The sequence below is a fragment of the Lathamus discolor genome, chromosome 6, assembly GCF_037157495.1.
Source record: "Lathamus discolor isolate bLatDis1 chromosome 6, bLatDis1.hap1, whole genome shotgun sequence".
Lineage (NCBI taxonomy): Eukaryota > Metazoa > Chordata > Aves > Psittaciformes > Psittacidae > Lathamus > Lathamus discolor.
The window spans coordinates 91,586,139-91,613,628 of NC_088889.1; the positions used below are offsets into that span (position 1 = coordinate 91,586,139).

Consider the following 27,490-nt stretch of genomic DNA (forward strand, 5'->3'; position numbering starts at 1 on the left):
GCAAACGATGCCGGGCCGTGATGTGCCCTCCGCGGTGCACCGGCTGGTCCTGCTCTGACCCGGCGCCGGGGCGGGGAGGCCCCTCGGGCTGACCTCCCGCTGTCTGCGGTGCGCGGGGCTGTGGCGCTGCTGTCAGCCGGCGCTCAGCGCCCGGTACCGGGGCGGCAGCTCCGGTGCCGGTGGCGGCTTCGGGAGTGCTGGGGGAGCAGGGGCGGGTTCCGACCGGCACCCCGGGGGTGGGGGTCCCGGTGCCAGGGGCAATGCCGGTCTCGGCACGCCGGGGTAGGGTCTCTGCCCGGCCCCGCTCCCAGCATCCCGGTGTGGGGGTCCCGGTCCCGGTCCGTGGCGGTCCCGTCACCCCGCTGTGGGCTCCCCCTCGCGGCGCCGCTGCGGGTCCCCGCCCCCGGGTCATTCGCGCCCGGTGCCGGTGCCCGCTCCCGGTGCCCGCTGCCCCCGCCCCTCCCGGCCCGGCCCCATCCGCGGGCGGTGCCGCTTTCCCGTCGGCGCTGCCCCCCCCCCCCCCCCCCCGCGGCCCGCCCTGCGCTGCCCCCGCCGCCCCCCGCCGCTGCCTTGTCCGGGCGGCGCGGGGGGAGGCGCCGGGAGAGGCGCCGCGCTCCCGCCGCGGGCGCACGGCGGAGCCGCTCCGCGCCCCGCGCCGCCGCTGGGCCATGCCCGGGAGCCCGGGGGCTCGGCGGCCCCGCGCTGCGCCTCCGCGGGGGCCCGGCGCGCCGCGGGCCGCGGGGGCATGAGGCGCCGAGCGCGGAGAGCGGCGGCGGGCGGCGGCGCCGGCCCTTCCCCTGCTAGCCGCCGCCGTAGGATGAAGCAGCATGAGGATGTGTGACAGAGGCGTCCAGATGCTCATCACCACGGTGGGAGCCTTCGCAGCCTTCAGCCTGATGACCATCGCCGTGGGCACCGACTACTGGCTCTACTCGCGCGGCGTGTGCAGGACTAAGTCCACGAGCGACAACGACACGAGCCGCAAGAACGAGGAGGTGATGACCCACTCGGGGCTCTGGAGGACGTGCTGCCTGGAAGGTACCGAAGCACCCCCAAAACCCGTCCCCGGCCCTGCCCACAAGTACTTCGGGGGGGGGGGTCCCGGGACCCCCAGCCCCAAAGCCGGACCCTGGAGGGTGCAACACGGGGGTGCTCGGCCGTGGCACCGCCGCGGGGGGCTCTGAACGCGGGGTCCCTCCGTGCCCGGGGACCGGCGCTGTCCGTGGGGACCGGCGCTGTGCATCCTCCCTGGGAGGCGGGAGCCTCAGGCTGGGGACCGCGGGTCCCTCCCGGCCCCTGGCGCTGTTTAAACGCGAAGCGCCCGGGGGGCAGAGCCCCTCAGCTCTCTCCTCCCGGGGCTCTGCAGGGGCCACGTCCCCGCTGCGCACCCCGAATCTTCACAGCGGAGCCCCCAGCTCTTCCCCTCCCAGCAGCAGAGCGGTGCAGGGTGCACTGATGCTGCTGCTGCTGCCCCACCGCAACGTGTCCCTAGGGGACTGCACCCCACAGCCAGGCACCCACCTCCCCGCTTCACCCCATTGCTTCACTCCAGGCGCGCTTTGGGGGCGATTTCGCCCCAGAGCTGCTGGTTGAGGCGATGTGAGCAACAACAGGCTGTGCTTGAGCATGAGCTTGGCTGGAGCCAGGTCCTGGTGGTACCTGCACAGCAAAACGGGGCTGCTGGGATCGCACTGGGCCATAACTTTTGTAATCAGCAGCAGCAGTCGGTGTCCTGTGCCCTGGGGGGACCGTCCCCGCTGTCCTGCGGGCCCCGGAGCGATGTCTCCATCAGTGGGGGCAGCGAGCCGCGGCACGGAGCTGCTTCCTCCACATTGGAAAGTTCTCGGTGAGTCACAGCCAGGGATGCAGAAATACCCGGTCTGGTCCTGGTGCTCGCTCCTAAACCCCATGAAGTCAGTCAGAGCTTTCTTACTGATTCAAGGAGGGTTTGGATCATGCTCTAATTCCATAATAAATTATTTGAGATAATCTGTCAGCCCTCTTGGGCTGAGGGAGCCAAGGAGGCAGCAGCCAGGGCTGTGGGAGATGGGATCGCTGGAAGCAATGAGTGATTTCCAAAATCCTTGGGGTTGCTAGCTGCATTTCTTTTTCACAGCGAATGCTTTATGCTTCCCTCCTGCGATAAATCACTGCTCGGGAAGGAGCCGGGGAGGCCCCGCTCTTCTGGGCACAGCACGCTCAGAAAGGGCTCAGCGGTGCCATGGCAGAGCTCAGCACTGAATCACAGCCCATCACCCTGAGCATGTGCTGGCCATGGGGCTCATCATCCCCAGTCCCTGGACTGGCACTGTGGGAGCAGGGTGGCTCTGCCCGGTGCTGCGCCGGTGCTGCTTGGCCATACCCATGGCACAATTGAGGCCTGACTCCGGGCACAGGCTCTGTCATTCCCTGTGTGTGCAGGAGTGTGCGGGTGGGTGATGGAGCTGGGGGTGAGCAACAGGGCTGTGGGTGGGTGACAGGGCTGCGGAGGAGCGATGGGCGATGGAGCGGCGGGAGCATGCAGCACTGGGCTGGATCAGTCCCATCAGTGCTCGGGGTGAGCACAAGGAGCTGCCGTGGGGCTGCAGGGACGTGGCAAGGATGCTCATCACCCTCTGGAATTCTGCTGGGGAAAGGCACTGGTGTTGGTGTCTCACAGGCTGCTAACTGCCGCGATGCTGGGAAGGGAGAACTTCCACATCCGAGCTGTGCAGGGCTCCTGTGTGCTCTGTGCTGGTGCTGCTGGGGGGCTGAGGTCCCCCAGGATGAGGGTCAGTGCTCTCTGCACTGGGAGCTGCTCTCTGTGCTGAGCCCCTGCACCCTTTCCCATGCAGCAGGTCCTGCCTGCTTCCTGCTGTCAGGCCCTGCCGTGTCTCTGCTTTCTGTGCGCTCTCTGCATCTGGCTTGAAAGACGGGCAAAGGTAGCACTTGATCACCCTGTGCTAGGACTGAGCACGGTCAGTGCGAAGGGTGGGCTCTCCTGCGGTGCAGAGGATGCTCTGAGCAGGGAGCTGTGCTCCCTGTCCCTCGGGATACACCTTGGCCTTGAACTTCCCGCTGCTATCGGGGGTTTAATGTGTGTGGGGATGGAAGCACTAAGAGCGAGCCCCAGCCGCTGGCCTGGCGGGGTGCATGGATGGGTACTGAGGTGACGGACGCGGGGCTGCTGCACGCTCCGTCGCAGCTGCTCGTTCAGCCCGTGTCAGTCACACACACGGCGCCTGCGCCGGAGCCAGTGGCACAGAGCACGTGAGCACCGGAACCCATAGCACAGAGTGGAGAAATCCTGAATGAAGCCACCGCAGAGCGATGGAGAGACCGGCACCGGGGAGCACGGATCAGGGGTGATGTGGGACCTGGAGTCTTGCGGGTGCTCCTGGGCTGCTGTGCTGGGAGAGCCCCTGCTCCAAACCGCAGCGTTTCAGTTCTGACTGTCACCTCTACAGTGTGTGGATACTTGGCATATGTCATCTGGTGCTTCTGCTCCAACATGGCCAGTGTTTGCTGGTGTGTCTGTCCCCTGTGGCTGTTTATTGTCAGTCCTTGTCCCCTGTGACTTCCTTGTTAATAGGAAAGGTAGGGAAGCGCACGGCACTTCGGGGAAAAAGCTCGTGTTGGGAAATAGCTGCTTTGGTTTGTGTTGTTTCTGGGAAAGGAAAACAACTTCTGCTTTCATCAAGTTTAATTAAATTCAGCATGGTTAAAGGCAGGGAGCCTCCTTGTCCTCACTGCTGCACGGTACCCACTGGGCCTGGCTCCATGGCGTCATGTGGATCTGAACCAGGCAGAGATAGCAGGAGGATTTGCACAGGGCTGCTTGAAATCCCATATTTTAAGAGATATTTCCATCCCTGGCAGTGTTCAAGGCTAGGTTGGACGGGGCTTGGAGCAAAAAGGTGAGGAAAGGTGTCCCTGCCCGTGGCAAGGGTTGGAGCTGGATGAGCTTCAAGGTCCTTTCCAGCCCAAACCATTCCATGTCTCTGTGATTCTATGAAATAATGCCTGGTATTTAAGTCTCACATAGCCACAAAAGCTGGTTTTCCTTCTTTCTTCATGCTGTTGGTCTGGTTGTGCCCCAGCCCCCTTAGGTACAGCATCTCACAGGAAGCTCCCACACATGGGGTCCATCACGACCCGAGCCCCTTCTGTGCTGCCCAGTGCCAGGGTGTTATCTCCTACCCCCAGACTGCAGCTTGCTCTCCTAGTCTTGGACTTGGCTGCATAAAAGGGCCATCACTGAATGAGTCCATGGTACCAACCCACCTCCATCACTCCCCAGTATTGCAGTCAGTCTTTTCTCCGCCGTTTGTCTCTTTTACCAGCAATTATTCCATGTTTTCTTTAATATCCTTGATAAAGATATTGCCATAGTTCAGCGCTACCCTCGTAGCAGGCGATTTGTGTAGAAATATCCCATCGGATGACAAGGTACAATCCCTGCAATCTGCCTCCCAGTCCCTTTAATAAAGCACTGTTGATTCTGCATAATACCAGTCTTTTTCCTTTTTCAGGAGAGCTAAATCAAATACCCTGTGGAACTCTAAACATATTATGTTACTGATTTCCTTTATCAACTGGATTTGTAACCGTATCAGGAAAAATGTGAGGAGTTTGATGAGTCTGTTTTCCACACGGATGTTTGACATTTATCTCCCCATTGGGGTCCTCCTACTGCTCACCCATGGGCGATGCTGCTCCTACCACTGCCCGGCGCCATCCCTCATGGCATTAAACCAGCTCATCCCATCCTCTAGAAATCCAACAGAGTGCCAAGGTTTATTAAACTCCATTTCAGGCCTTCAGACACCTTCTCAGCCTATTCTCTGAGCGCTCTTGGGAGAGAGTTCTCCAGCCTGACCAGCTTCATGTTCGCACTTCATGTCGCTGTTCAGCATCCTCACCAGCTCCTGCAGGAACACAGGAGCCTATTTGTCTCCAAGTACAGAACAGGAGTAGCTGATGAATAAATAATTGTGTGTCACTTCTGCTTCATGACTGACAGTTGCACTGTCATGATCTGGTGGTGGTTTACATAGGCAGTGGAGCTGGGACTACAGCTGGCTGGAGAATTCCTACTTGCTTTGCTTAACCCTTTTGGTGGCAGGTTTATTTCAGCTGATCCCAGTAGCTTCTCTTATCAGCTGTGTACATGTCCTGACTGCTACTTCCAATGCCAAAAGCCCTGGTTTTAACTTTCTAATTACATTTTCAGTTCCCTTTCAGCAGGCCTGAAGGATGCTCAGGGTACCCCTTGCTCCCAGGTACCACTCCTGCTTCTGCCTTTCCATTTCCTCCCAGCTGGTTTTGTCCATGGCTGCTTTTGGCTCTACTGAGCTGGTTCACAGCGAAGGCGTTAAACCGGGCTGGAAGCAGCTGCCCCTGGACCGCCACCAGCTCTTCCCCCGCTTCCAGCTCCTCTCAGTCCTTCCAAGCAGAGCATTTCCCCAAGGTGACAGCAATATTGTTTCTGTTAGAAAGTTATTATCTTTAATTTTTAACGCGCCAAGCAAATGTCCCTGAGATTGCAATCATCCATGATCGAGCACTTTTGCTCACCACTCATTATAGGTGGGTATTTAAGGAGCTGCTCATCCTGTTCCTCTGTCTGGTTGGCGTCTGTAATAGATTCTCATCAACAGCCCGATGTGCAGTCCAACACTTCGGCAAGGCGCTCGTGGTCCAGGCGCTGTGGCGGGGTCTCTGCGGTGCTGTGCCAGGCTCTCCGTACGCAGCCATCCTGCTCTCCCTGGCTGGCAGCACAGCTCTGTCCCGGGGATGCTCGCCAGCTCCGTCACAGCTCAAGGGGATGATGCCATGCCGAGATGGGTGGCACGGATGGGGGCTGCTGGCATGGGCTGGAGGTGGTGGAGTGGGAGACAGGACGGGTCTATGACAGCATGGAAGGTTTGGGCAGATGAATGGGGAGGGGTTATTTGCTCTTCATGTTGTAAGAGCTAAGAGGCGTTGTGTTAACTCATGTGATGTAAAGAAGACAATGGAGGCATCTGAGATAGAATAGGATCATAAAATAGAATGGTTTGGATTGGAACAGACCTTAAAGCTCATCCAGCTCCAGCCCCTGCCACGGGCAGGGTCCCCTTCCACTGGAGCAGCTTGCTCCAAGCCCCTGTGTCCAACCTGGCCTTGAGCACTGCCAGGGATGGGGCAGCCACAGCTTCTCTGGGCACCCTGTGCCAGCGCCTCAGCACCCTCACAGGGAAGAGCTTCTGCCTAAGAGCTCAGCTCAGTCTCCCCTCACCTTGGTGGAGGATGTACTGAATAAGCTTTAATTCCTGTCCTGTAACGCCGCTGGCCATGAGGCTAGCTGGAGCCTCGCTCCGCTCCAGACCCATGTTCCTGTGGCATGTGGCCAGACGTTAAGAGCCACAACAACCCTTCTGGACAGAGAGGGGTCCCGGGCCGCTGCCAGCTGACACCGTGCCTTCGGAACGTGTTGCTGCTGGGAACGTGTCCGGGGAGGAGCTGTGTGCTCAAAGCTCTGCTTTGAGAAGCCATCGCTTCAAACGGGGGGCGCAGAGCTCACCCTCCCGGGATGCTGCGGTATTAGTGTGGACACAATTCCCATCTTCTGGGGTGGGGTGCAGAGCTGGTTCCCACACTGCCTGCGAGCAGCACGTGATGGGTAGAATGTGTGCTGTGAACAGCTCAGAAACAGGCATTTTATTGCTGCATAGGCGTGGTGCAGAGCCTGTCATCTCAAGAGCTGTTAGTGGTTAATAGAGGTGGAAGTCTGCATCTGAATGAGGCTCGAGTGGGTATTTTTTTCCCATGCAAGGTCACTACCTCCATTACGGCTGTGGGTAATTAGTGTTGGCTAACGAACCCTGGTGCTGGGGCTGGCACTGGGACCGCAGCCATGCGCTGGGGGAGGATGCCCATGGATCGATCCCGGATCCTCCAGTCCCCGGGGAGGTGCCAGCGGATGACGTTTGCTGAGAGCAGCCAGGGAGCGGGGACTGATGCTTGGCTCCGCTGCTGAGTTACGTGGCCCTTGGTAGATCACTTCACTTCCCTCCGCATGAGTTTTGCCTTTTGTCATGTGAGGCCGTGCGGGTTCTGATACAGCTCCAGGCAGGCACACAGCACTGTTATCACTGGCCATAGGGTCAAGCCCCTGCCCTGCCCACCAGCACATCCCGTTGGACCCTGCTGTGCTCCTTGGCACAGCGGTCCAGGTAACAGCCTGGGTGTGGAGCCCTGCGATGCTTTCAGCAGCCCATGCTGTCTCAGATGAGATGGGGTGAGGCAGCCGCAGCATTAAACTTGCTCTCGGTGGCTACTTTGCACATGGATTTCACCATGGGGTTTTTTTGATGGACACAATGAGCTCTTCATGAATGGGCATTAACCTCCTTTTCCATAATTGCTCTGAAAAGGTTGTAAATGTGCTAACCCTTAAGGACAGGGGGGTCTCTCAGCTGCTGCCCAAGGGGCCGCACGTGGCAGGGGGTTAATCCCTGGGTCCCTTTGCCAGCCTCTGGCTGAGTCATGGCCCTGCACTGCCGGGTTGCAGATGCAACCTATCCACGGTCATTGATGCACATCAGTGCGGTAGGTCTTTGAGTTAGTCAAAGACATTGAGGGGAAAGGTGCCCACTCCGAGTCACCCTGAAGCACCCGCAGGGAGACAGGGAGTGAACAGGGCTGTGCATTCAGAGCGGGTTTTCACCGTGTGCCTGTGATGCTGGAGGAACCAGGGAGGGCTCCCGCTGCCCTGCTCCCCTGCGGCTCTGCTACAGCGTCTAAAACTCGCTTCCACATGGCACCTGGAAGCAGACTCCTTGACGCGGGTGTTTGCATTCTGGGTTAGTGCTTGGCGTGGAGAGAGTGGCTTCACCTCCCTTCCGAAAGGTCCACGGCTTTGCTCATCTCACCTTGCAGGAATCATTTGCACGCTGCGTGAGTGCATTTGACAGGCTTGAAAATACCCGGATTTTTCACAGTCATCGAGGGCAGAGGCAGGAGGAACGCTTGTGGCTGCTGGATGGGTGATGCTGCGCGAGGATTTCCTCACGTACTGCCTGCTCCTTATCTCCTGACACCGCAATCCATGGGCAGACCCGGTGCTGTCGGGCTGCAGAGGATGGCTCCGTCGTTCCCATGTCAGGCTCTTTGTATAACAGAACAACACATCTCCAAACAGATCCATCAGGAAATGCCAGGGCAGGCAGGGGACAGCAGAAAGACAGCGTGGGAGAAGCCATCCCCTCGCTGCCATCCCCTCACTGCCATCCCACCGTCCCCGCTGGGCACTTTGTGCACTTGTTTTATGCCAAGTGGTTTGCATGGAAGGAGGAGGATCAGGCTGGGACAGGAGCTGGGAGAGGAGCCCCAGGGTGGGCATAGGGAGGAGGGGGGATGTGTGACACCCCCCCTCCCCAAGCCTTTCTGGGTGCTGGGAGCCTGTGGGGTGCTGGGGTTGGCAACAATACACCCCGGGGCACCCGGGCAGTGATGAGCAATGACAAGAGCCATTGTTTGAGGGTGACATTTGTGTCTGTGCTTCTCGAATGCTCACATTTCCAGTGTCACTGATGGTTTGGTAATTGTCCTCTAATTATACCTTTACTCTCTGGAGTCACAAGGGGAGGGAAAAGCAGCCCCCAGAGAGGCTACCAACAAGCAGCTACCCTTTTAATGTGTTCCTGATTTTAGCTGATTAAAATCAGTATTGGCTGATGCTACGGCACCCTCATTGAGGTGCCCAAGTCCTGCACAACTGCCCCAGGTCCCACGGGTGACACTTCCCTCCTCCTGGAGAGGATGGGCAGAGAGAGCAGAAGCTCTTCAGGACGGGCTGGCTGGTGCTTGCCTGGGTGTTAAAGACCGACTTCCAGTTCTTTTTCCAGCTGTCAGAGCGCTTTGATGCATCTGCATCATCGGTTGCATCACAACCGTGCCATTGCGCGAGCGATTGCAAGGCGCTGTGACAGTCACCGGCTGCCTCCCCCCGGGGCTGACGCCGAGCCCGGGGCTGCTTTAGTGCCTGGGAAAGGTCACTGTCACTTCGGGAGACAGCCCAAGACCTCACATTGGCTTTTCCTGCCATTTGGAAGCCTCTCGCAGCCCCGAGGCTCCTTCCCTCTGTGCCTGGAAAGTCTCTTGTTCCTCTGCATGCTTTAGCTGAGGGTGACAGTGTTTTCTCTACCTCAGTCTTTGGCCTTTCCTCCAACGTGGAATGCTGGACAAGGGCAGGAGTGATTCAGCCTTTTGTAGGAAGTAGGAGAGCTGCAGCCTGAGGTGTGAGACCTCTGAGCCTGGGTAGGAAGAGGGAGCCAGGCTGTCTGCTTGTCACTGAGCAAAGTGTGCTCCAGCAAGAGCACGGGGATGGCAGTGGGGCCGGGGGAAGCATGTGTGCATCTTAAATAGCTTTAAATCAAAAGGATAGATTAAAATACTATCTACTCTGCATATTGCCCCAGCCCCATTTCCAGCGCTGCTGTGGGAAGCACGGGAGCTGCTGGTCCCCACTCCCAGGCAGCATCACCAGCTTGGTCCTTTGGGACAGAAGCATCCCCGCAGCCAAATGCCGTTCCCCACTGAAGTGTTCTGTGAGGCTTTCCTGCCCGTCCCAGCTCGCTGAAGTGACGGACATGACATCTCCTCCACCCTGAGCTGTGCTCCTGCAGCACGGGAGCATCTCGGAAGCAGCCCACGTCTTAAGCAGAGGCTTTACAGGATACACAGGTTCAGTCCCTTGATTAGAAGTGATGTGCATTGTCAATGTGGACACATCTCCTCCCGGAGGATGAGGAGAGGTCCCCCAGGAAGCAGCACCAGAGCACCCCATTGGCACTCGGGAGCTCTGCTCCTCTGGCCCTGGGTTTCGTGGTGCTGAGCCCCGGCGGCAGCGCGGCGCTGGCAGCGCTTTGGGCCGCTGCACCATCACCTCCCGCGCAGAGCCTATTTCCAGGGCTGTGAATTCCCGGCTCCGCGCGGCTCCAGCTGAGCACCCAAAATGAGCAGACGCTTGTGATCTGCAGCCCCCACCGCCCATCTGCACACCGGGGACAGCGTCACCGGCCCCAGCAGGAGCCCCTGGAGCCGCTGAGATGCTCCGGTGCTGCCGGAACCGAGCAGGAGCCTGTGGAGGGGGAATTGCTCCTCCTTAGCAGCAGGAGAGGTGGATGAGGCCAGGGCTGCACATTGAGCGCTGACGGTGGATAGTGAATAGACAGGGGGCTGAACGTCCCAGGGGAGCTGCAGGTGGGATGGGAAGTGATATGGTAGCAAATACTGTAACCCAGCACAGACAAGCTGGCCCCAGGCTGCCCCATCCCCACAGTCCAGCCTTCAGGGCACTTTTCGTCATCTCCTTCAGCCAAAAGGAGATGCTGGAGCATCCTCCAGGTGTGTGCCATGAGCATTAACGAAGGTGGAGCTGCTGAGCTGCAGCTGGGCCAGAGCCATCAAAAGGCTGTGAGGATGTGCAGTGAGGGCTGAGCAGCGCTGAGGGTGAAATGGTGGGCCCTGAGCTGGAAACGTGCGAGCAAACCTGCAGGGGAAGGCCCAGGTAGGTGCTGGGAGAGCCGGGGCAGTGCAGAGGCAGCCACTGTGGTTTGTGTGTGCCTGGGGGACTCAATTGCCTCTGGCAGGGACAAACCCCCAGCTCGCTGTGCTCTGCTGTCCTCAAAGCTGATGGCAAAGCATCGCCTGGCTTCAACAGCAGCAGGATGGGCTCTTCCGTGTGGTTTAATGCGGAACAGGAAGATGATGGAAAGCCTTGGCTTCTGCTGCCCATCCATCTCATGGTCCTTTATGCTCCTGGAGTTAATGCAGCAAAGTGTTCTGTGCTTTCACTCAGGTTTGGGAGCTGGGTGAAGATGAGGCTGGGTTGTGGCCAAGGTAATGGCATAGGCGGCTCAGGGGCAGTTTGCACAGGTCTGATCCATCTGAAAGTGGAGCAGGTTTGTAGCTGGGAGTGTGGTTCTGTTTTCTGCCTAAGGGTGGCTGGAGCTGAGCCTGCAGTGCTGGGGCTGTGACACAGGCAGGGGAAAGGAGAGCATTAGATAGAGGAGTTCCATGTGCTGCTGTGGGCAGGACAGTGTTTAAAAGCCCAAGGAAGCTTGTTCCAGTACATTTGGTCTCTTGGTGCTGTGAAATCCCAAGGCGATGGGTGATGGACAGGATGCACTCTCATCCTGTATCTGCCCTTGCTGCCACCCCAGGCAGGGAGTGCACTGTCTGCACGGTGTTTCCAATGGCAAAGCCCTCCCAAAGGCATTGGGGCAGAGCGAGGGCTGTAGGGTGGAAATTGCTGTGGGGACCATGAGATGCTGCGAGAGCTGGAGCAGCTCTGCTCTGAGCCAGGCTGAGAGAGCTGGGCTGGGGCAGCCTGGAGAAGAGAAGGCTCCTGAAGGGGAGACCTGAGAGCAGCTCCAGTGCCTAAAGGGGACCAACAAGAAAGCTGGAGAGGGGCTTTGGACAAGGGCCTGTAGGGACAGGCCAAGGGGAATGGCTTGAACCTGCCCGAGGGGAGACTGAGCTGAGCTCTTAGGCAGAAGCTCTTCCCTGTGAGGGTGCTGAGGCGCTGGCACAGGGTGCCCAGAGAAGCTGTGGCTGCCCCATCCCTGGCAGTGCTCAAGGCCAGGTTGGACACAGGGGCTTGGAGCAAGCTGCTCCAGTGGAAGGGGTCCCTGCCCATGGCTGGATGAGTTTCAAGGTCCCTTCAACCCAAACCAGTCTGGGATTCTGTGATAACTTCTGGAAAGCTTACCCAGGCATAGGTAGGCATCTTTTATGTATCAGGCAAGGTTTGCATTGCTCACTCCCTCACCAGCCCAGTCCTCTCCTAATGCTCAGTCTATAGCACAGTCCCTTCTTGTTCTCCCAAAAAATCCAAGAGTGAAACTACGGTGCTACTCTCGAATGTCGCTTTTCCCCATCTGGGGCGTTGGAAGCAGCTTCCCGGGGCTCTCTTCCCCTCCCGCAGATGGTGAGGAGGCGGCTCTGCCTCCCGGCAGCAACGAGCTAAATCCGTCCGTGCTGGATGTGCTCCGGTCCTTGGGATAGCGCCTGGGGCTGCGCCGGACCGCGACCCCCTGGATGAGCCCAGCGCTGGAGAAGGGGAGCCGGTGGCTGCAGGTTGCCAGCAGCCTCCTCCTGCAGCAGCAAACACGCAGCACGGTGCCCACTGAATTCCCTGAAATAAATTGGCTTTGATGGATCGAGTCCCTTTCAGCGCATCAGCTGAAAACTTCAAATATTTATATCGTTGGGGAGATGTGACAGAAATATACATATATAAAAAGGCAGGTGCTTGAGTGGCAGTCACGTATCTGAAGTTCAAATACCTCCAAATCAGTGCCGTGAGAGAGGAAGAACAAAATTAATACCTCTTTTTTCAAGGAGCCTCCTCCCAGGCTGAACGTGCTTTCGGGATTGACTCTGCGGCTCTTAAAGCTATTGCTGAGCTGTAACCAGGAAGCGCTCGCCCCGCTCGTGGCCTGTCAGAAGCATCGGGCTGGGAGGTGCTGCGCTCCGCTCCGCCGTGACTCACCGCGGCCGCGGCAAACGGGTCTATTTGTCAAGAGCCTCCTTTCAGGAGTGACCTTTTTATTGCCTCGTGCGGCGCTTGGAGCTGCAGAGTTGCCTTTTGGCAACGGGCTCGTCTCGCTGGAGCTCTGACAGCGCTTCCCGGGCCCTTCCACGTGTTTTTAGCCCTGCTGTTCCGTGCCATGGGGCTCCTTTGGGAAAGGATTTGCTGTCCGCAGCCCTCGGTACGATTCAGAGTGCTGGGCTCGGGCTGTGCGGAGGGGCTCTCTGGCCAGCCAGGCTCCTCATGGCACCTCTGGAGCCTCTTGGAACCCTCCCTGCTTCTATAAACATCTTCCTGCGAATACGGTCAGTGATACTGGTCACACACTGGAGCATCTGCTTCACCTTGAAATAGGGAATACGACTTTGAAGCTGTTATTGCAGGCTGCTGTGCATCAAAGCACCAGGTTAGCTCCTTTGGCCGACAAGCTTATCATCCCCTGCTTGCTGCTGGGCTGCCCAAGCCCTGGCTCTGTGCTCACCATCACGAACGTGCCCTCATCAGCACTCCCACAGCCTGCTGGTGGTTGCACCAAAGCAAACTTGGTGACCGCAACCTTAGCAGTGCTGTCCATGGCCTATCCCTTTGTTCTGAGTCCCACCTTGTGCCATCAGATACCAGCCCGAGCACTGGGGTCAGGGCATGCTGGAGCTGCGCACAGCAGCAGCCCCACCACTGTGCGCTGCCACAGGCCATCACCATCCTCATCCTCCTCAGCAATGTCCTGGCGAGGTTTGAGGTTTTAGGCATCGCTGTTAGTTGCTCCGTTGGCTGCTCCGGTGCTTCTCTTTAAGCTCTGGGCTGTGAATGTGCTGAATATGAAATGCCACGGTTGTAATAACAGTTATTTAACATTGCTCAGTCCCGTGACTAATGCTTGTGCCATTTGCGCTGGGTAACGGGCGGCTGCGTTGCTCCTGTGGTTGTTCATCCTCATGCAGCGCGGAAAGATGTTTTGATGGGTTTCTACTGTTTGTTTGTGTCCTCTCTCAGTGCTCTGCAATTCCTCGCTGCTGCTTTATATTCAGAGTTCCGAACATCTCCTTTCTTCCTTTTGCTGGCCATGTTTGTATGTTTACAGCTGTTCACATATTAGCCAGGCAGTCTTTCACCAGATGCAAACTCCTGTTGCGGCTGTGAGTTTTGGGGTGAAACGCCCAAATCATTCTCTATTCACAGTCATGCCTTTATGCTTAAAGCCATTCTCCGCACTGATTTGCCTTATAATTGTTTTCTGCTCTGTGCGTTGACATCTCAAAGCGTTCAGAGTATACGCCGATGCCTGGGACTTGCTTCTGCCCATAAGAAGCGTAATCAAGTCATGATTGCTTGGACTTGAGCAGCGACTAGTTCTTAATTCTGTGATCCATTCCCCTTCAGCTGTCAACACAGAGTCTAAAATAGCACTCCCCTGTGCTGGGCGCTTCAGAGCGATGAGATTGTCATTTATAGGGTTTTAGCAATTCCGAGGATGTTTTAATACTGGCAAAGTGAAACCTCCGGCTTCCTGGCGTAATGCAGCTTTTGCTCCTACTTATGATAAATAGGCGGTTACGCAGCCCTGGGGATGATCTGGCCCGGGCATGGCTCTGGAGCAGCACCAGAGCATCCTATACCTATGTGTTAGCATTGTCTCAATTAGCAGCACTTGTTTAACCAGAGAATCCCAGGTTATTACAGTCTTGATCCTGGGTTTTCCCACCTGGTCCCTCATGGGTGGTTCTGTCACCAGTTTTCAGTGTTCTGCCCATATCTCAATGTGAGTCAAACGCGCTCCAATAGATGAGTCCAGGTCCTTCTGTGAGTTATGCCAGCTCGGATGTGCAGGCACTGAAAGGCTGCCTTGGGCTTGCTTGGTGAGGTTTGTCCTCACTATCTTCAAGTTGCGCTGGAGGAGGGCTCGGGTCGTCCCTGCTTCCTCCATCCTCTTTCTGCTGGTTTAATGCTGACCGCTGCTGTGAGGCTGTGACTGCTGGAGCGGTGACCTCTGGCTCCAGAGGTGGGTTTGGGATCAGCGCAGCTGTGTGTGAGGCTCACTGACACAGCCCTGGTGCTGGAGAGGCTGCGGAGGCTGAAGATGGATCCTGTCAACAGGAAACTTCAGTTATCCCACAGGCTGCAGAAGCAGCACCCGGAGATGAGGTGCAGAAACGGGAGCTGCAGACACTGTGAATGATGCTTTTTGGAGGAGCTGGTCCATGCTCTGGCAAGGGACACAACTTGAGTCCTGCATCCCACGTCCGTGCTGTTATTTAGCGATCGGAGTGGGCTGATGAGGAACGATGGCTGCAAATGTGATGGAGCCAGGCTGGGGAGACACCGGCAGTGAAGAAGACCAAAAAACCCATTACAGTGAAAGAGCAGAGGAGGGAAAAGCCATCATTTGAAGTATGGAAGTTGTGTCCACAAAGAGAAGCAGAAAGGGGCCTGAATTTCGACAAATTCAATGAGGAGCTGTTGTAACGGGGGCAGAAATGATCGTGAAGGGCAAATTGCTGAAGGCATCAAAAGCACCAAAAGAGTCTTTACTCTCAAACAGTCCCCGGCTGCTGTAGGATGGGTGCCTGGCAGGCAGCCATGGCTCCGGGAGCATCAGCTCTCCTTCCCAAATGGGCACAGAGCTCCATGCTAGGGGACAGACCCGCTTCCCTATGTCCTGTTAGCAAAAAGCTTTGTGATCCGGGAATCTCCTGGGGCTGAGCTGGCTGCCCCTGCTGCTGAAGCCAGAGAGGAGGCTGGGAGGCAGCCCCTTCCCAGGAGCCCATCACCCAACCCAAGTGGGTCTAAAATGTTCAGTAAAGGAAGGAGAGGGGAGTCCTGCCCGTCTGTGGCCGTACCTCAGGCACGGGGATGCTCCTGCCCCGTCTCTTCCCATCAGCGTCTCCAGGCAGGCGAACAAGCTAATGATAAAGATCATTATTTTTTTAATTGCTAGAATTGTATTAATTTAAAGGGATAAACTCAATCAGGGAAGCTCATTAATTTCTACCACATGGCTTATTTACGCTGATTCTGGCTGCTCCGGCGCTCACTTCACTGTCATAGGGATGTCAATGACCTTCTGAAATCAAAATCACTGTTTATTCACTGCTCAAGATAAAACATGGGACGGTTTCCCTCGGCACGCTGATGAGCGTGCTCCTCCCCAGCCTAACCCAGGCTCTTGGCGTTGGCAGTGTGCTGGCCACCCTGGGCACTGCGTTTGCCGCAGCCCATGCGCCCTCCTTCCCGGGGAAGCCCCGCATCTTCCTGGCAGCATTTCCCTGCCATGAGCTCCACGGAAGTGGAAGGATGGAGGGAGGGAGGAAGGAAACCCAGGGGGAGACCCCGGGAGGCAGCTCCGGTGCATTACCTGATTACTTCTGTAATGAGAAAACCGAAGCTAAACCCTTTGAGCAGAACGCTGGAAATTACCCATCATTTCCAAACTTTTTTTCCTTCCTCCTCTATTATTCAGAATTGTTTTGCTTTTCTGAAGTGCCTTGTGTAGGTTGCACCAACCCCACAGGTTCCAGAACGGGAGATGATGAGTCACTGTCAAAAATGGAGATTTTCTTCCCCTTCTTTTTCCCCCTTTCAGCAGTGCTGAAGAGTCAGGTCTGTGACACACGCTGAGCACCAGCATCTCCCTGCCGAAAACTGGCAGGAGCTCCCGGTCCACCCCGGTGCGAGTGCCCGCGCTGTGCCCATGATGTGTGGGGATGCCCAGTGTGGAGCTGGGTGCTGCTCCCCCCAGTGCTGAGCTGCCGGGGTGCACGGGGGGGGGCAGTTCTTGCACTGCTGTGTGTGTGCTCACACTGGCCTCGCACCGGCGCCACGGAGCCCACCCCTGCCACCCCCTCGCTGTTGTGCTCCTTCCATTTACTTGGGGTTTTTCCACTGGTTTCTTTTTTTTCCTGCAAGAGGGAAAAAGTCCTTCAGGAAAGGCAGATCTGTGTAGGAGACTGCTCAGACACAAGCCACCACCGCAGGGAGGGGGAGAGGGTGTGAAGTGGAGATGGAGCCACATTGCGCCAGGACCCCGGTGGGAAGCTGGTGTGGGGCTGCTGGAGCGATGGGGATGTGCTGGGGGAGAACTCGGCCCTAGGAGGGGGATTCATCCTGCTGGCAGGATCCCAGCATCCATCCCAGCAGGAGAGAGCTGTTAGCCATGGAGAGTAACACGGAGCAGGGGGCTCTTCTAATGAGTGCAAAGGTTTTGCCTTAATTGAGCTGCTCCCCAGTGAAGTTTGAAGCGGACAGATGCATGCGGTGACAGCTTGTGGTCTGAAGAGCCATGAAACTGAGCTGATGGAGAGGACGGGTTGGTTGCCTGGCTCCCAAAGGTTTTCCTGGCTTTGGAAGGAGAGCAAAGCCCTTCCCAAGGCTTCCACATCGGGCAGCATCCTTGGCTTGAGCAGCTCTTCCAGCTGGGTTGCTCTAGGATGAGCCAAGCCCTGCACAGCGGCATCTTGTCTCCAGGTGATGGATGGGTCTAACGTGGACCTGAAACCACACAGCTTCACAATCTCACACCAGGGACTTTATGCAAAGAGCCTCAGGATCCCTTGCAGAGCATGAAGCTGGGGAAGGGAAGGAATAAAGATGCATTTCTTTCCATCTCTCCAAGCATCTGGGAGGTGGGTGGGAGGTAAAAAAAGATGAGCCCTGAAGTTTTAATTCCTTGGAGATATTTAGGTATCTTGCTCTTGTTACTCAAGGGAGTGCAGAGCCTGAGCATCTCTTGAGGATGTGCCGCAGGCTCGTCCCCAGCGCTTGCCAGCAAAGCCTGGACCTCTGGGTCTCCAAGCACCATTAATTTTGAGAGGACTTGCACTATCATGGCCCCACCACTGCCTCCAAACGCATTTGCCATGACACGGTCTCCTTAGGAAGGCCATTACTGTAAACCACAACGTGGGATATAAATCACTTGAATTTATTGGGCAGTATGGACTGCTGAGGGCTGAAACGTGACCTTGCCCCAGGACTTCTGGCTGAGCCAGCCAACGTGAGGAATTGGGTTCTTGCTTTGGAAGGATTTAGCTCCTCTTCCCCAGCCCGAGCGTGTTTGCTCACTGAGCAGTAACAAGCAGAACAGTCCCTGGAAAACTGTTCCACTGGATGAGGAGTAATGAGATTTTAAAGCCATAACTGGGGCTCGTTAGTCTTCCGCCTCTCGGGTTAGGATTCATGTCCTTCGCCGTATTTTCACCATCATGAGGAGCGCGCTTCCCTCAACCCCCTCCCTGGGGAAAAGGGCTTTGAGAAGAGAAAGGCCTGAGATCAGATCAGTTAATTGCCTTTGCATCCTGCACTAAATGCAGCTCGGAGAGTTTGGACGTGGACATATGAATGAGCCAAAGCAGCAGCGACAAATCCTTGTGGAAGGCAGCCCTTGTCCGGGAGCAGGAACCAGCCTTAGTCACGTTATCTAATGCACGGTGTGGGGATGCTCTGATCCAGTGGGATGAGAGGGATCGAAGAATCCTGCAGAGCAGGGGATGAAAGCAGCCCTGCGGGAGGAGAAGGGAAGGCAAGGCAAGGCATGCCTTAACACATCCTGCATTCACTGCTTTAGTGATATGAGTTCATCTCATCCAAATTCAATCTGATGTTAGCTGAAGGCTGCAGTGAGCCCGGAGCCATCAGGCAGGGACACCCTGCAGGCACTGCGCAGCTGATGATCCCATTGCCACGCACGGTGCTTACAGGCAGGAAATGCCCTGGAAGATTTGCCAAGTGGAGAGGGCTTCCCTGCAGAGCCTGGGTTAAAGTGGCTCCATTCATTCGAGAGCTCGAGCTGATGCTCACTGAGGCTGGTGCAGGGCGCGGATGGCTCTGGCTTAAAGCCACTGCAAAGGACAAGCTTGGTTGATCCATCGGGAAGGTGCTGGAGCTGCACCTGCAGCCGTGGGATGGTCGGGAGCTGCTCAGCTCAGGAGGTTTCAATCCAGCCTGGGCAGCACAGTGGGTGTTTGAAGGACATTCTTGTCCCGGCTGGCAACAGTGCCCCTGCTCCCGGGGCTGGCAGTGGCACTGGCTATGGGAGAGCACCAGGGCAGCAGCTTATTGACTGCCTTGTGTGCTGGATGTGCCCCATGTGTTCTGGAGGAGGGGACGGGCAGGTCTGGCTCCTTAGGATGGAAACAGGGAAGGGAGAAGCTGTCCTGTGCTGGGATGGGCAAGGGAGGCAGCGCCGACGGAACGAGGCTCCCGGCACATTCCTGCTTCCCAGCTCTGGAGCGGCTGTGAGCAGAGCTGCTCAGGCAGGGAAGCGCAGGGAAAAGCCAAGCTGGCTCATCAGGGCTCACACTGATAGAGGGAAAATTACCCACATCCACCAGAGATGGGTGATGGGGGGTGAAGAGCCGCAGCCTCTGCCTCCGCTGGTGCTTTCTGGGCCCGCAGATGAGTTTAACCCACGGTGCCGTGACTGATGCACACAGCCATGGGCATTGCTCCGAGCAGGCTGGGATGTGCCAGAGCTCTCCCTTTCCTGCTGTGCAGGGAGAGGAGCCCGAGCACTGGCAAAGGGGGAGGCGTCTGTACGGCATGAACTGCTCTGGGTGCTGTGCCCCGGCCAGGAGCTCATGGCTCAGTGATGGCAACAGGGCATGGAGCCACCCAGGCATCAGCAGAGGCTGAGCCAAGAGCATCTTGTGCCGGAGCTCACAGCCACAGCCTTGGTTCTGGCGGGGGAGCAGGAGATCCGGCGCTGCCTCTGCCTTGAGTCCTTACTAAGAAAGCATGGGCAGAGGAAGGAGGCTCCAGCGATGAGGACTGGGTCAAAACCCACCTCCTTTATGCCTGTGATGTTTGTTTTACACCAGGGCCCAGCTGTGAGGCCAGAGCAGGAAAGGCAGAGCTGCAGCCACTGCTGCTGCTCTCTGGAGGCTGAGGTTGTGCCTTGGGGGTGCAAGTGGCAGGGCCCCATCCTCAGGGAGCATTTTGGGGGTCAGGGGATGCTTTCTGTCGTTTAAGCCTTGTTGTGGTATTTGTTTGGAGGCTGGGAAGTTGTGTGTCAGGTGACTCAGCGGTTGCCATGGCGACGAGCATCAGTTAATGAACAGAGGGAGTAAAGGATCCAAAACAAATGTCAGAGCATGAAATAGATGCTGCGGAGCCGGGCGGGCAGTGGGGCTGTCCCCAAAGCCTGTCCCCTCCCTGCATGGGGCTGCCCTGCACGGGCTTGGGGTCCCTTCACCTTTGGGGACCAAGCAGGGCAGCAGCAACACTGAGAAAGGTGCTTGATTTCGTCTAGTTCATAAGGCCAGGTTGGATGGGGCTTGGAGCAAGCAGCTCTAGTGGAAGGTGTGGTGGGAGTTGGAACTGGATGAGCTTTAAGGTCCCTTCCAACACAAACCATTCCATGATTATGATATTTATTTTCTCCTATCCCATTTCTGTTGCAAAGGGAGTGTTTGCCTGGGACCAGCAGGACTGAAGGAAAGGGAGAGGTTGCAGATGCTGATGAGACAGTGTGGATGCAGCATGGCTCTGTGCGGACCTGGCTGCAGCAGGGAGGGAGGGATGAGCAGTGTGCCCGCACTGATGGAGCAGGGGGTATTTGCATTGGAACAGGACATCCCCTGCACTCACAGGGGTCTCCTGCTCCAAGGCTTGCCCTTTCCCTCACATCAGGTTTATCTTGGATGCTGTGTATGATGGAAGTGAGGATGTGGGGGTCCTCGGCCTGCTGCTGCTCAGGGCAGGGGGGATGTGGGTCAGTCCCCACAGCCCAGCACTGGGTTTCGGTGTAGGCTCAGCAGCACAGGGAGCTCCGAGAGCTTCAGAGCTCCAGCCCAAGATCAGTGTCCTCACTGGCGCACTGTGCTGATGGGCCTACACAGGCTGTAGACTCTGTTCCCCCATGGCACCAAGGGAGAGCGTCCTCTCCCAGGTCAGATAAGGAACAATGGTCCCATGACCCAGGAGGCTGCTGCGGAGGGACACGGTGCCATGTCCTGCACGCTGACAGCAGCTCTGCAGACATTCCAAGTGGGAGAGGGTGGACCTGCCCCACCGCAGCAGTTGTGCTTGGGGATGCTGGGGTGCGTTGGGGTGCTGTGGGTCAGCACAGCCCCACTCTGTGCCCGATGGCTGGAGAGCAAAGGGACAGATGTGGGACGTGGCTGTGGGGTGTGTGGGGCAGAGCCCTGCTGGCAGGTACCAGGGAGAGGAGGAGGATGATGAGGAGGAGGGTGGGCTGTGCTGTGCAGCTGCCGTCCTCGCCGTGCCCGCTGCCTCCCCAGCCCCATTCGTGGTGCTGGTTTTCAGCCTCCCCTTCGCCCGCAGTTCCCAAAGCAACGGGAGCAGGCGGCTCTCCCTCGGTGCCGTGTCTCCCTCTTGGATGACAGCTTCCCACCTCCAGAGCTTCATCTCCAGGCTGTAATTGATGCCTGTCACGATGCTCAGCTCCCCCGAGCCCGGAGCCGGGGTGCAGAGCAGCAGCGTGCTGCCACGTGGGACACCGAGCCGGCTGGCTCCTGCCGTGTCCCCTGGCTCCTGTCTGGCCCATAGGAGAAGGGACAGGCCCAGCACGACCTGACCGTGTGCCCAGGTGAGGGGCTGCCCTTCCTCTGTTTAGACACTGCAGGGGTTCCTCCACCTCACTCTGCCCCTTTGCACTGCAGAGAAGTCTCGCTCTGTGCCTCGGTTTCCCCATTTGTAGCACTGAGGACAGCATCGCGCCTGCTCTTGCGTTACCTTTTGCAGCTTGCTCTGGAGAGGACAGATCCATGAATCCTGCAGACACCCTGGACCCTGAGGAGCTGTGTTCCCATCCCTCACCATGGCACGAGCCAAGCTCTGAGCCATCCCCAGCAGACACCGAGCGCAGTACATGGGGCCTTGGCAGGCTGCGGTGAGGAGCAGGCTCACAGCACCCGCAGGAGGTGATGGCTGCATCCGTCACAACAGATCCATGAGTGGAACTGGGCAGAGCCGGGACTTCCTTCATTAGTTTTTAATGCCTTTAGTTTCTCCCTGCCTGTCCAGCACAGACCAGGCTGCTGGGGCTGCGGGATGCATGAGCAGAAGAGGCCAGAGCCCATTCACAGCCAGTCCCATGAACCCATCCGAAGCCCAAGGCTCTCCCCTGCCCTGGACGCAGCCATTCTGCCCCATTCACACCCCAAATCCACATTCTGCAGCGTGGAGCTGAGTCCACAGGACATCACTCACTGGAGCCTGCCTCGTCCTTGGCTTTTCCTTGGCTTTTTCCTCCCGTGGCACAGTTATATGGCTTTGGCCCAGGAGAGAGCTGAGCCCGAAAGCGCAGCGAGCAGAAAGCCAAAGCAAACAGGCGGGTGCTTAAAGATGAAATGTGTTTGGTTTGCTTCAGAGGCAGGGAGGGGGAAACAAAAAACCACAGGGAAAAAAGAGCCTTTTTCTCCCCCAAACGCTCAGTGGGAGGCCAGCAGATGCCAGAGCATCTGCCTCCATCCCCAGGCCTTACAGTCAGTGCTGCCGGTGCCCACCACAGTGGCGATGCTCTCGCCCCCAGTCCGGAGCTGTGCCGTGGGGACCCATGAGCAGGAGAAGGGAGGGGGCTCATCCATGGCCATGCATGGGGCTGCTGTGGGGGACGTGTGGCTGATGTAGGGTACGGACCGCTCATCAGGGTGACCTTCTGCCGGCTCTGGCTCTGCCCAGCAGTGGTGTTCCGGGCAGGAAGCGGCGCTGGGAAGCGGCAGGAAGGGTGAGCAGGATGGGATCTCTTTGTAAGTCATTTAAATGACTCATCTGTGCCTCCAAAATAATCTCATCTCGGAAGTTGAGCTGTGCCCAGATGTTCCTTGAGCAAACGTGCTTGGGCTCCTTGTCCGTGCCCTGCCCTTGTGGGTCAGCAGGAAATCCAAGCTGCTCCTTTGTGCTGCCAAGGAGCCAGGCTGGGAGGATCAGGCCGATCAGTCAGTGCTGCAGTGCTGGGGCAGGGGCTCTGCTGGATCAGCCCCCCCGACCCTGGTGCTGTTGGTCTCCCAGCAGGATTTATGTGACTGTATGATCCTGACATCCCAAAGGAGCCCCCAGTGCAGCTGAATAAGGTGTTGGTCAGACCTGAAGGATGGGAGGGTTATTCACATCTCATGGATTTGCTGTCAGAGCTGAGGGGGTTTGCCTGGGTGCTGGTAAGTGCCTGCCCTGCTTCCCCTCCCCTTCACCACACTGATGGAGCATGGAGGGGCTCTGGTGGGGGATGCAGGGGGACCAGGGCAGTTTGAGCCTCTCCTCCAAGCTCATCGGGAGTGTTGAGATAGGGCTCATAGTGAGGTACAAACGTGCAGCCTCACTGGAGGGCACTGGGGGTGCAGGAGCATCCCGGCACCGAACTGTCCATGGGGACCAGTGTTTGCGGTTGCGCATCCAGCAGCTCCTGCCAGCACAGAGGGGTTTGAGGGCTTCCTGCTTGTGTCTCCCCAGGCACCTTCCGAGGCGTGTGCAAGAAAATCGACCACTTCCCCGAGGATGCTGACTACGAGCAAGACACGGCCGAGTACCTGCTCCGTGAGTCTGCTTCCCGGGGCGCGATGGGGCTGCGCAATGGGGCTGCGCAACGGGGACCGCATGCGCTCCATAGGGACCCCCATCCCCACCACGCAGAGCTTAACCCCGCAGGTCCCCCCGCTGCTGCAGGGTGCTGATGGGCCGCAGCCCCCCGGGCTCCCCGCGCAGCAGCGGTGACCCGAGCGTGGCCACGTCACGCTGCAGTGGCAGCGCTAATGGCACATTTGTCTGGCGCTGGCTGTCCCCGAGGCTGCTCCCAGCAGCAGCAGCACAGCCTGAGCTTGTTGGGGCATGAGGGGTGCCGGGGAGCAAGGCAGGTCCTTGGTGCTGCCCCACGGGGTGCGTGTTCCTGGTCGTTCCCCGGGCTGGGTTTGCTGGTGCTCACTGGGAGAGCACAGGGAGCATCAGATGTGTGCTCTGCCGGCAGGAGCTGAGCAGGGAGACGGAGCAGGAGCAGAGCTGGATGATCCAATAGGAAGAGCAGAGTCCTCCTGTCCTGGCGGCCTGCGGGACCCACAGGGGTTTACATGGGGGAGTCGGTGCTGGGGTGAGGCTGACCCTGCAGGGAAGAGGCATGGTCCCTGAGCCCTTTGCTGCACCGAGGTGCAGGTTGACAGAGGCTGGGCGCAGATGACACACACCCTGACAGGCAAAGCAGCACGGATGTGTGCTGCCCGGCACGCTGGCAAGCGCACACACGTGTGGGCATGGCAAAAGGCTCGTTTGAACCCCCAGGTTACCAAACAAGAGCACAGAGCAGCAGGAGCACAGGGCAGCCTCGCAGCGTTGGCATCGCTGGGTGCTCTGAGCTGCTGGAGCCAGGAGGGATCCTGAGGTGCAGGGACCCCCGATCCCATCACCCTGTGCTCAGCGCAGGGCCCAGCAGCAGCCCCTGCCTGACCCAGCTGCTGCCCTGAGCTCCCATTCCCCAGAGCCGCAGGGCTCCGTCAGCTCCACTCACCCGTCTGAGGGGGGGATGAACTCAGCGGAGTTGGTTTGCAGTTTTGGTACATCTGCATTGAAGTTCTCCCACCCCCTCCCACATTTGACATTAAAAGTCTATTTCGAAGCCCCAGAATGGCATTTTAATGGGGCTTCTCTGTATTTCGGTGCTTTTAACAAAGGCCCTAAGAGGGGGATGAGAGCCCGAACCAAGGCACAGCGTATTTTCGGTGCAGCAGGTAGAGTTTTGCTGCATTCGTTACTCTTTACTGTCATTTTGGAAGCTGAACTTCCGAGAGACCATGTAGAAAAGCCCATTCTGTGTGGGGCTCAATGAGTGACTCCCGAGCGTGCAGAGCCGGGCACTGCTGGAGTTAATCCCATGGGGATGGAGCCCGGCACAGGAGCCATCGCATTGCATGCGGTGGGCTCTGGGTCGTGGGCTTTTTGTTCCTTTTGATGGTGTTTCTCCCTACACCACGAAATGACTTTTTGATGACTTTTTAGGTGTGTTAGTTTGTAAATTCTTGACTTTCAGAGCAGCTGACACAGTTCGGGGAGCCAAGAAACAGGGTCCTGACCCTTGTGGCTGGTGGTGCTGGTCCCTGCCAGCCTGGTGACGCCTGGGGGTTCTGCAGTCCCAGCCTCGAGGCAATGCCAAAACCCATGGGTGTGTGTTTGGCAATGGGAAGGTAAAATGCTCGTGCTGAGTGTGTGACAACTCCAGAAGAGAGAACTCCTTCAATTTCCTATGAGGATAAAGAAAGAACCTCAGTGTTTAAGACGGTTTTGGGACGGGAGGCCTGAATCACTGGGTTTGCAGCGCTGCTGCTGGGCTCCAGAGCAGCTCGGGGACAAGCAGAGGATTCATAGCAGGGACCGGGTCTGCCCATCCCTCGTGGCAGTAACCAAGCGGGGCACTGCGGTGATGCTTTCCCTTCCCTCTCCCCGTCCCGCAGGCGCGGTGCGAGCCTCCAGCATCTTCCCCATCCTCAGCGTGGGTCTGCTGTTCTTCGGGGGCCTCTGCGTGGCGGCCAGCGAGTTCTACAAGAGCAAACACAACGTCATCCTCAGCGCCGGCATCTTCTTCGTCTCTGCAGGTGGGAGCTGCCTGGCGGGGTTGGGAGCAGGCAGCTCTTCCAGCGTGCTGGAAGCATGGGAGGACCTGGGGGAGCCGGGGATGGGCCGTGGGTCCTCCCAGGGCTTTGTGAGCTCTCTTGTCCCTTGGATAAACCCTCACTGCAGGGAAAACCCAGCAGAGGTTTCTGGCACATGGTCACGAAGCTGAGCAGCACTTTAAGCACCCACTGGCTCTCCCCAGTGGTCCCTATGTGGGTGCTGCAGCCCAGGAGGGGCTCCCATAGCGTAACCCAGCCCTGGGCAGTTTTCAGGGGCTCTACCCTCCGTCACCCCAAGCAGCAGTTGCAGGACCAGGCAAGGGCAGGCACTGTGCTGGCAGCAGGCACAGAGGATGCTGCAGTCCTGCAAGGAAAACCGCTCCCCTGTGAGGCCGTTCCTTATGGATTACTCATTTCTCAGTGCGCTGTTCCCCAATGCTTCCACTGATTATCGCATGACAATGTCTTTGTCTCAAGAAACTGCTCTATTTTGTGTATTTCCTCTCCCCACAAAGAGACAAATTGCTCTCCCTCTTTCGGCTGGCAGGAGCTGCTGATGCAGATGAGAAAACAACAGAAAGAACATAATCAATTCATTAAGTAAATCCAGGAATCCATCAGCTGCTCCCCAGCCCCGGTGCTGCTGGCAGTGCAAAAACTGCCCCGATCCCAAATAAAGCCCTTGGGCTCCAGCAGAAATGAGAAGAGATGGAGCCTTTCCTTCTTCCCTGCATTGCCAGGGCCATGCCAAGCTGGGTTCAGTCTATAGGGATCCTCTCATTGCCCCATCGGTTGGCTCTGCTCAGGCCACAGCCCCAGCTCTTGAAATGTCCCTTTTCTAAACGAAACAGTGGTTGTTGTTCCTTCAATATATGAGAATATACATGAATATGTATGTGGCTGTATCTGTACATGGGGATGGCAGCAGAGGTCAGTGAGGGGGTTTGGTCCTAGTGTGCTAGCAGAGGGGTTGGTGCCCCATGGCGACGCAGCCATCATCCCCAGCACCCTTCCTGCTCCACCGGGGTCTTCCATCCCTCTCCTGCCACTCAGACAAGCTCCTTTCCCTCTCATCCTCCCCTGAAGGTCTCAGCAACATCATCGGGATCATCGTCTACATCTCGGCCAACGCGGGGGACCCGGGGCAGAGCGACTCCAAGAAGAGCTACTCCTACGGCTGGTCCTTCTACTTCGGAGCCCTGTCCTTCATCATCGCCGAGATGGTGGGGGTGATCGCCGTGCACATGTACATCGAGAAGCACCGCCAGATCCGCGCCAAGTCCCACTCGGAGCTGCTGAAGAAGTCGGCCTTCACCCGCCTCCCGCCCTACAGGTACCGCTTCCGCCGGCGGTCCAGCTCCCGCTCCACCGAGCCGCGGTCCCGGGACATGTCGCCCGTCAGCAAGGGCTTCAGCACCATCCCCTCCACCGACATCTCCATGTTCACCCTCTCCAGGGATCCCTCCAAGGTCACCATGGGGACGCTGCTCAACTCGGAGCGGGACCATGGGTTTTTACAGGTCCATAACTCCATCCCCAAAGAGTTCAAGGAGTCTTTGCACAACAACCCGGCCAACAGACGAACCACGCCGGTGTGAGGCGGGCAGGGGCGTCCCGCCAGGCTGCATGGCATCCTCCTCGTGGCGGTGTAACCCCTGAAACCCCGGTTTTAAGGACAAACCCAGGTGGCTCCCCATGTCCCCACCGCGGGGCTGGTTTGTCACTGCTCAAACACCACTGGCCAGGCCGGGCCGCTGCACCCACAGTGGGACCGGGACCCCCTCCCCGGCGGGGGGGGCCATGGTGCCCCTGCAGACTGAGCGGGGCTCCCAGCGCCACCCGGGACCGTGGCTTCCCGAGGTGTCCATCGTTAATGTTGATCATAGCCGCAGTGTTACCTTAGCTGTATGTCCCATGGAAATGCTGGCGATAGCCCTGTCTGTGAGATTCCTTAAATCCGGTAGTGACACTTGAGCGAAACCGCCTGGAAGTCCGGAGTTGGTAGCACTGAGTCGGTGCCGTAGCGAGTGCTCGTGTTGCGAACCCCCTTCCCCTGTCGTGCTGGATGGAGTGCTCGGGCTGGGTTTCCCTCTGGCGTTTCGTGCATGCATTAAATAGCTTGGAATTCAATTTTGTCATGTCGGGTTGGAAGAAACATCCTTTTGCAATTTTCTGTGGTCTTGAAAGGGCTTCTTTCGTTCCTTCCTTCCTTCCTTCCTTCTTTCCTTTTTTCTTCCTTTGGCGCATTCAGGCCATGAAAGGACTCAGGAGCAGAATTCCTCCAATGACTGGTAGCAACTAGCCAGCGTTTAATTAACCTCTCATGTTGCAAGGAAATTAATTAATTCCCTAAAATTAATACACGGTCACCAATTACCGTCTG

General features: G+C 57.6%; 1 protein-coding gene across 2 annotated transcripts; it reads left to right on the forward strand.

Moving 5' to 3' along the window:
* The first annotated feature begins 784 nt into the window (after window positions 1-784).
* CACNG3 (calcium voltage-gated channel auxiliary subunit gamma 3) lies at window positions 785-27,237 on the forward strand. Of its 2 annotated transcripts, none has more exons than XM_065686631.1 (4): window positions 785-1,038; window positions 22,964-23,047; window positions 24,949-25,089; window positions 26,194-27,237. In XM_065686631.1, exons 1-4 carry the CDS (start codon window positions 828-830, stop codon window positions 26,703-26,705), a joined length of 948 nt encoding a protein of 315 aa, XP_065542703.1. In that variant the 5' UTR covers window positions 785-827; the 3' UTR covers window positions 26,706-27,237. The 2 variants fall into 2 exon arrangements, with proteins under 2 accessions (XP_065542703.1, XP_065542704.1); XM_065686632.1 differs by lacking the exon at window positions 785-1,038 and adding an exon at window positions 22,584-22,671.
* Window positions 27,238-27,490: the final 253 nt, after the last annotated feature.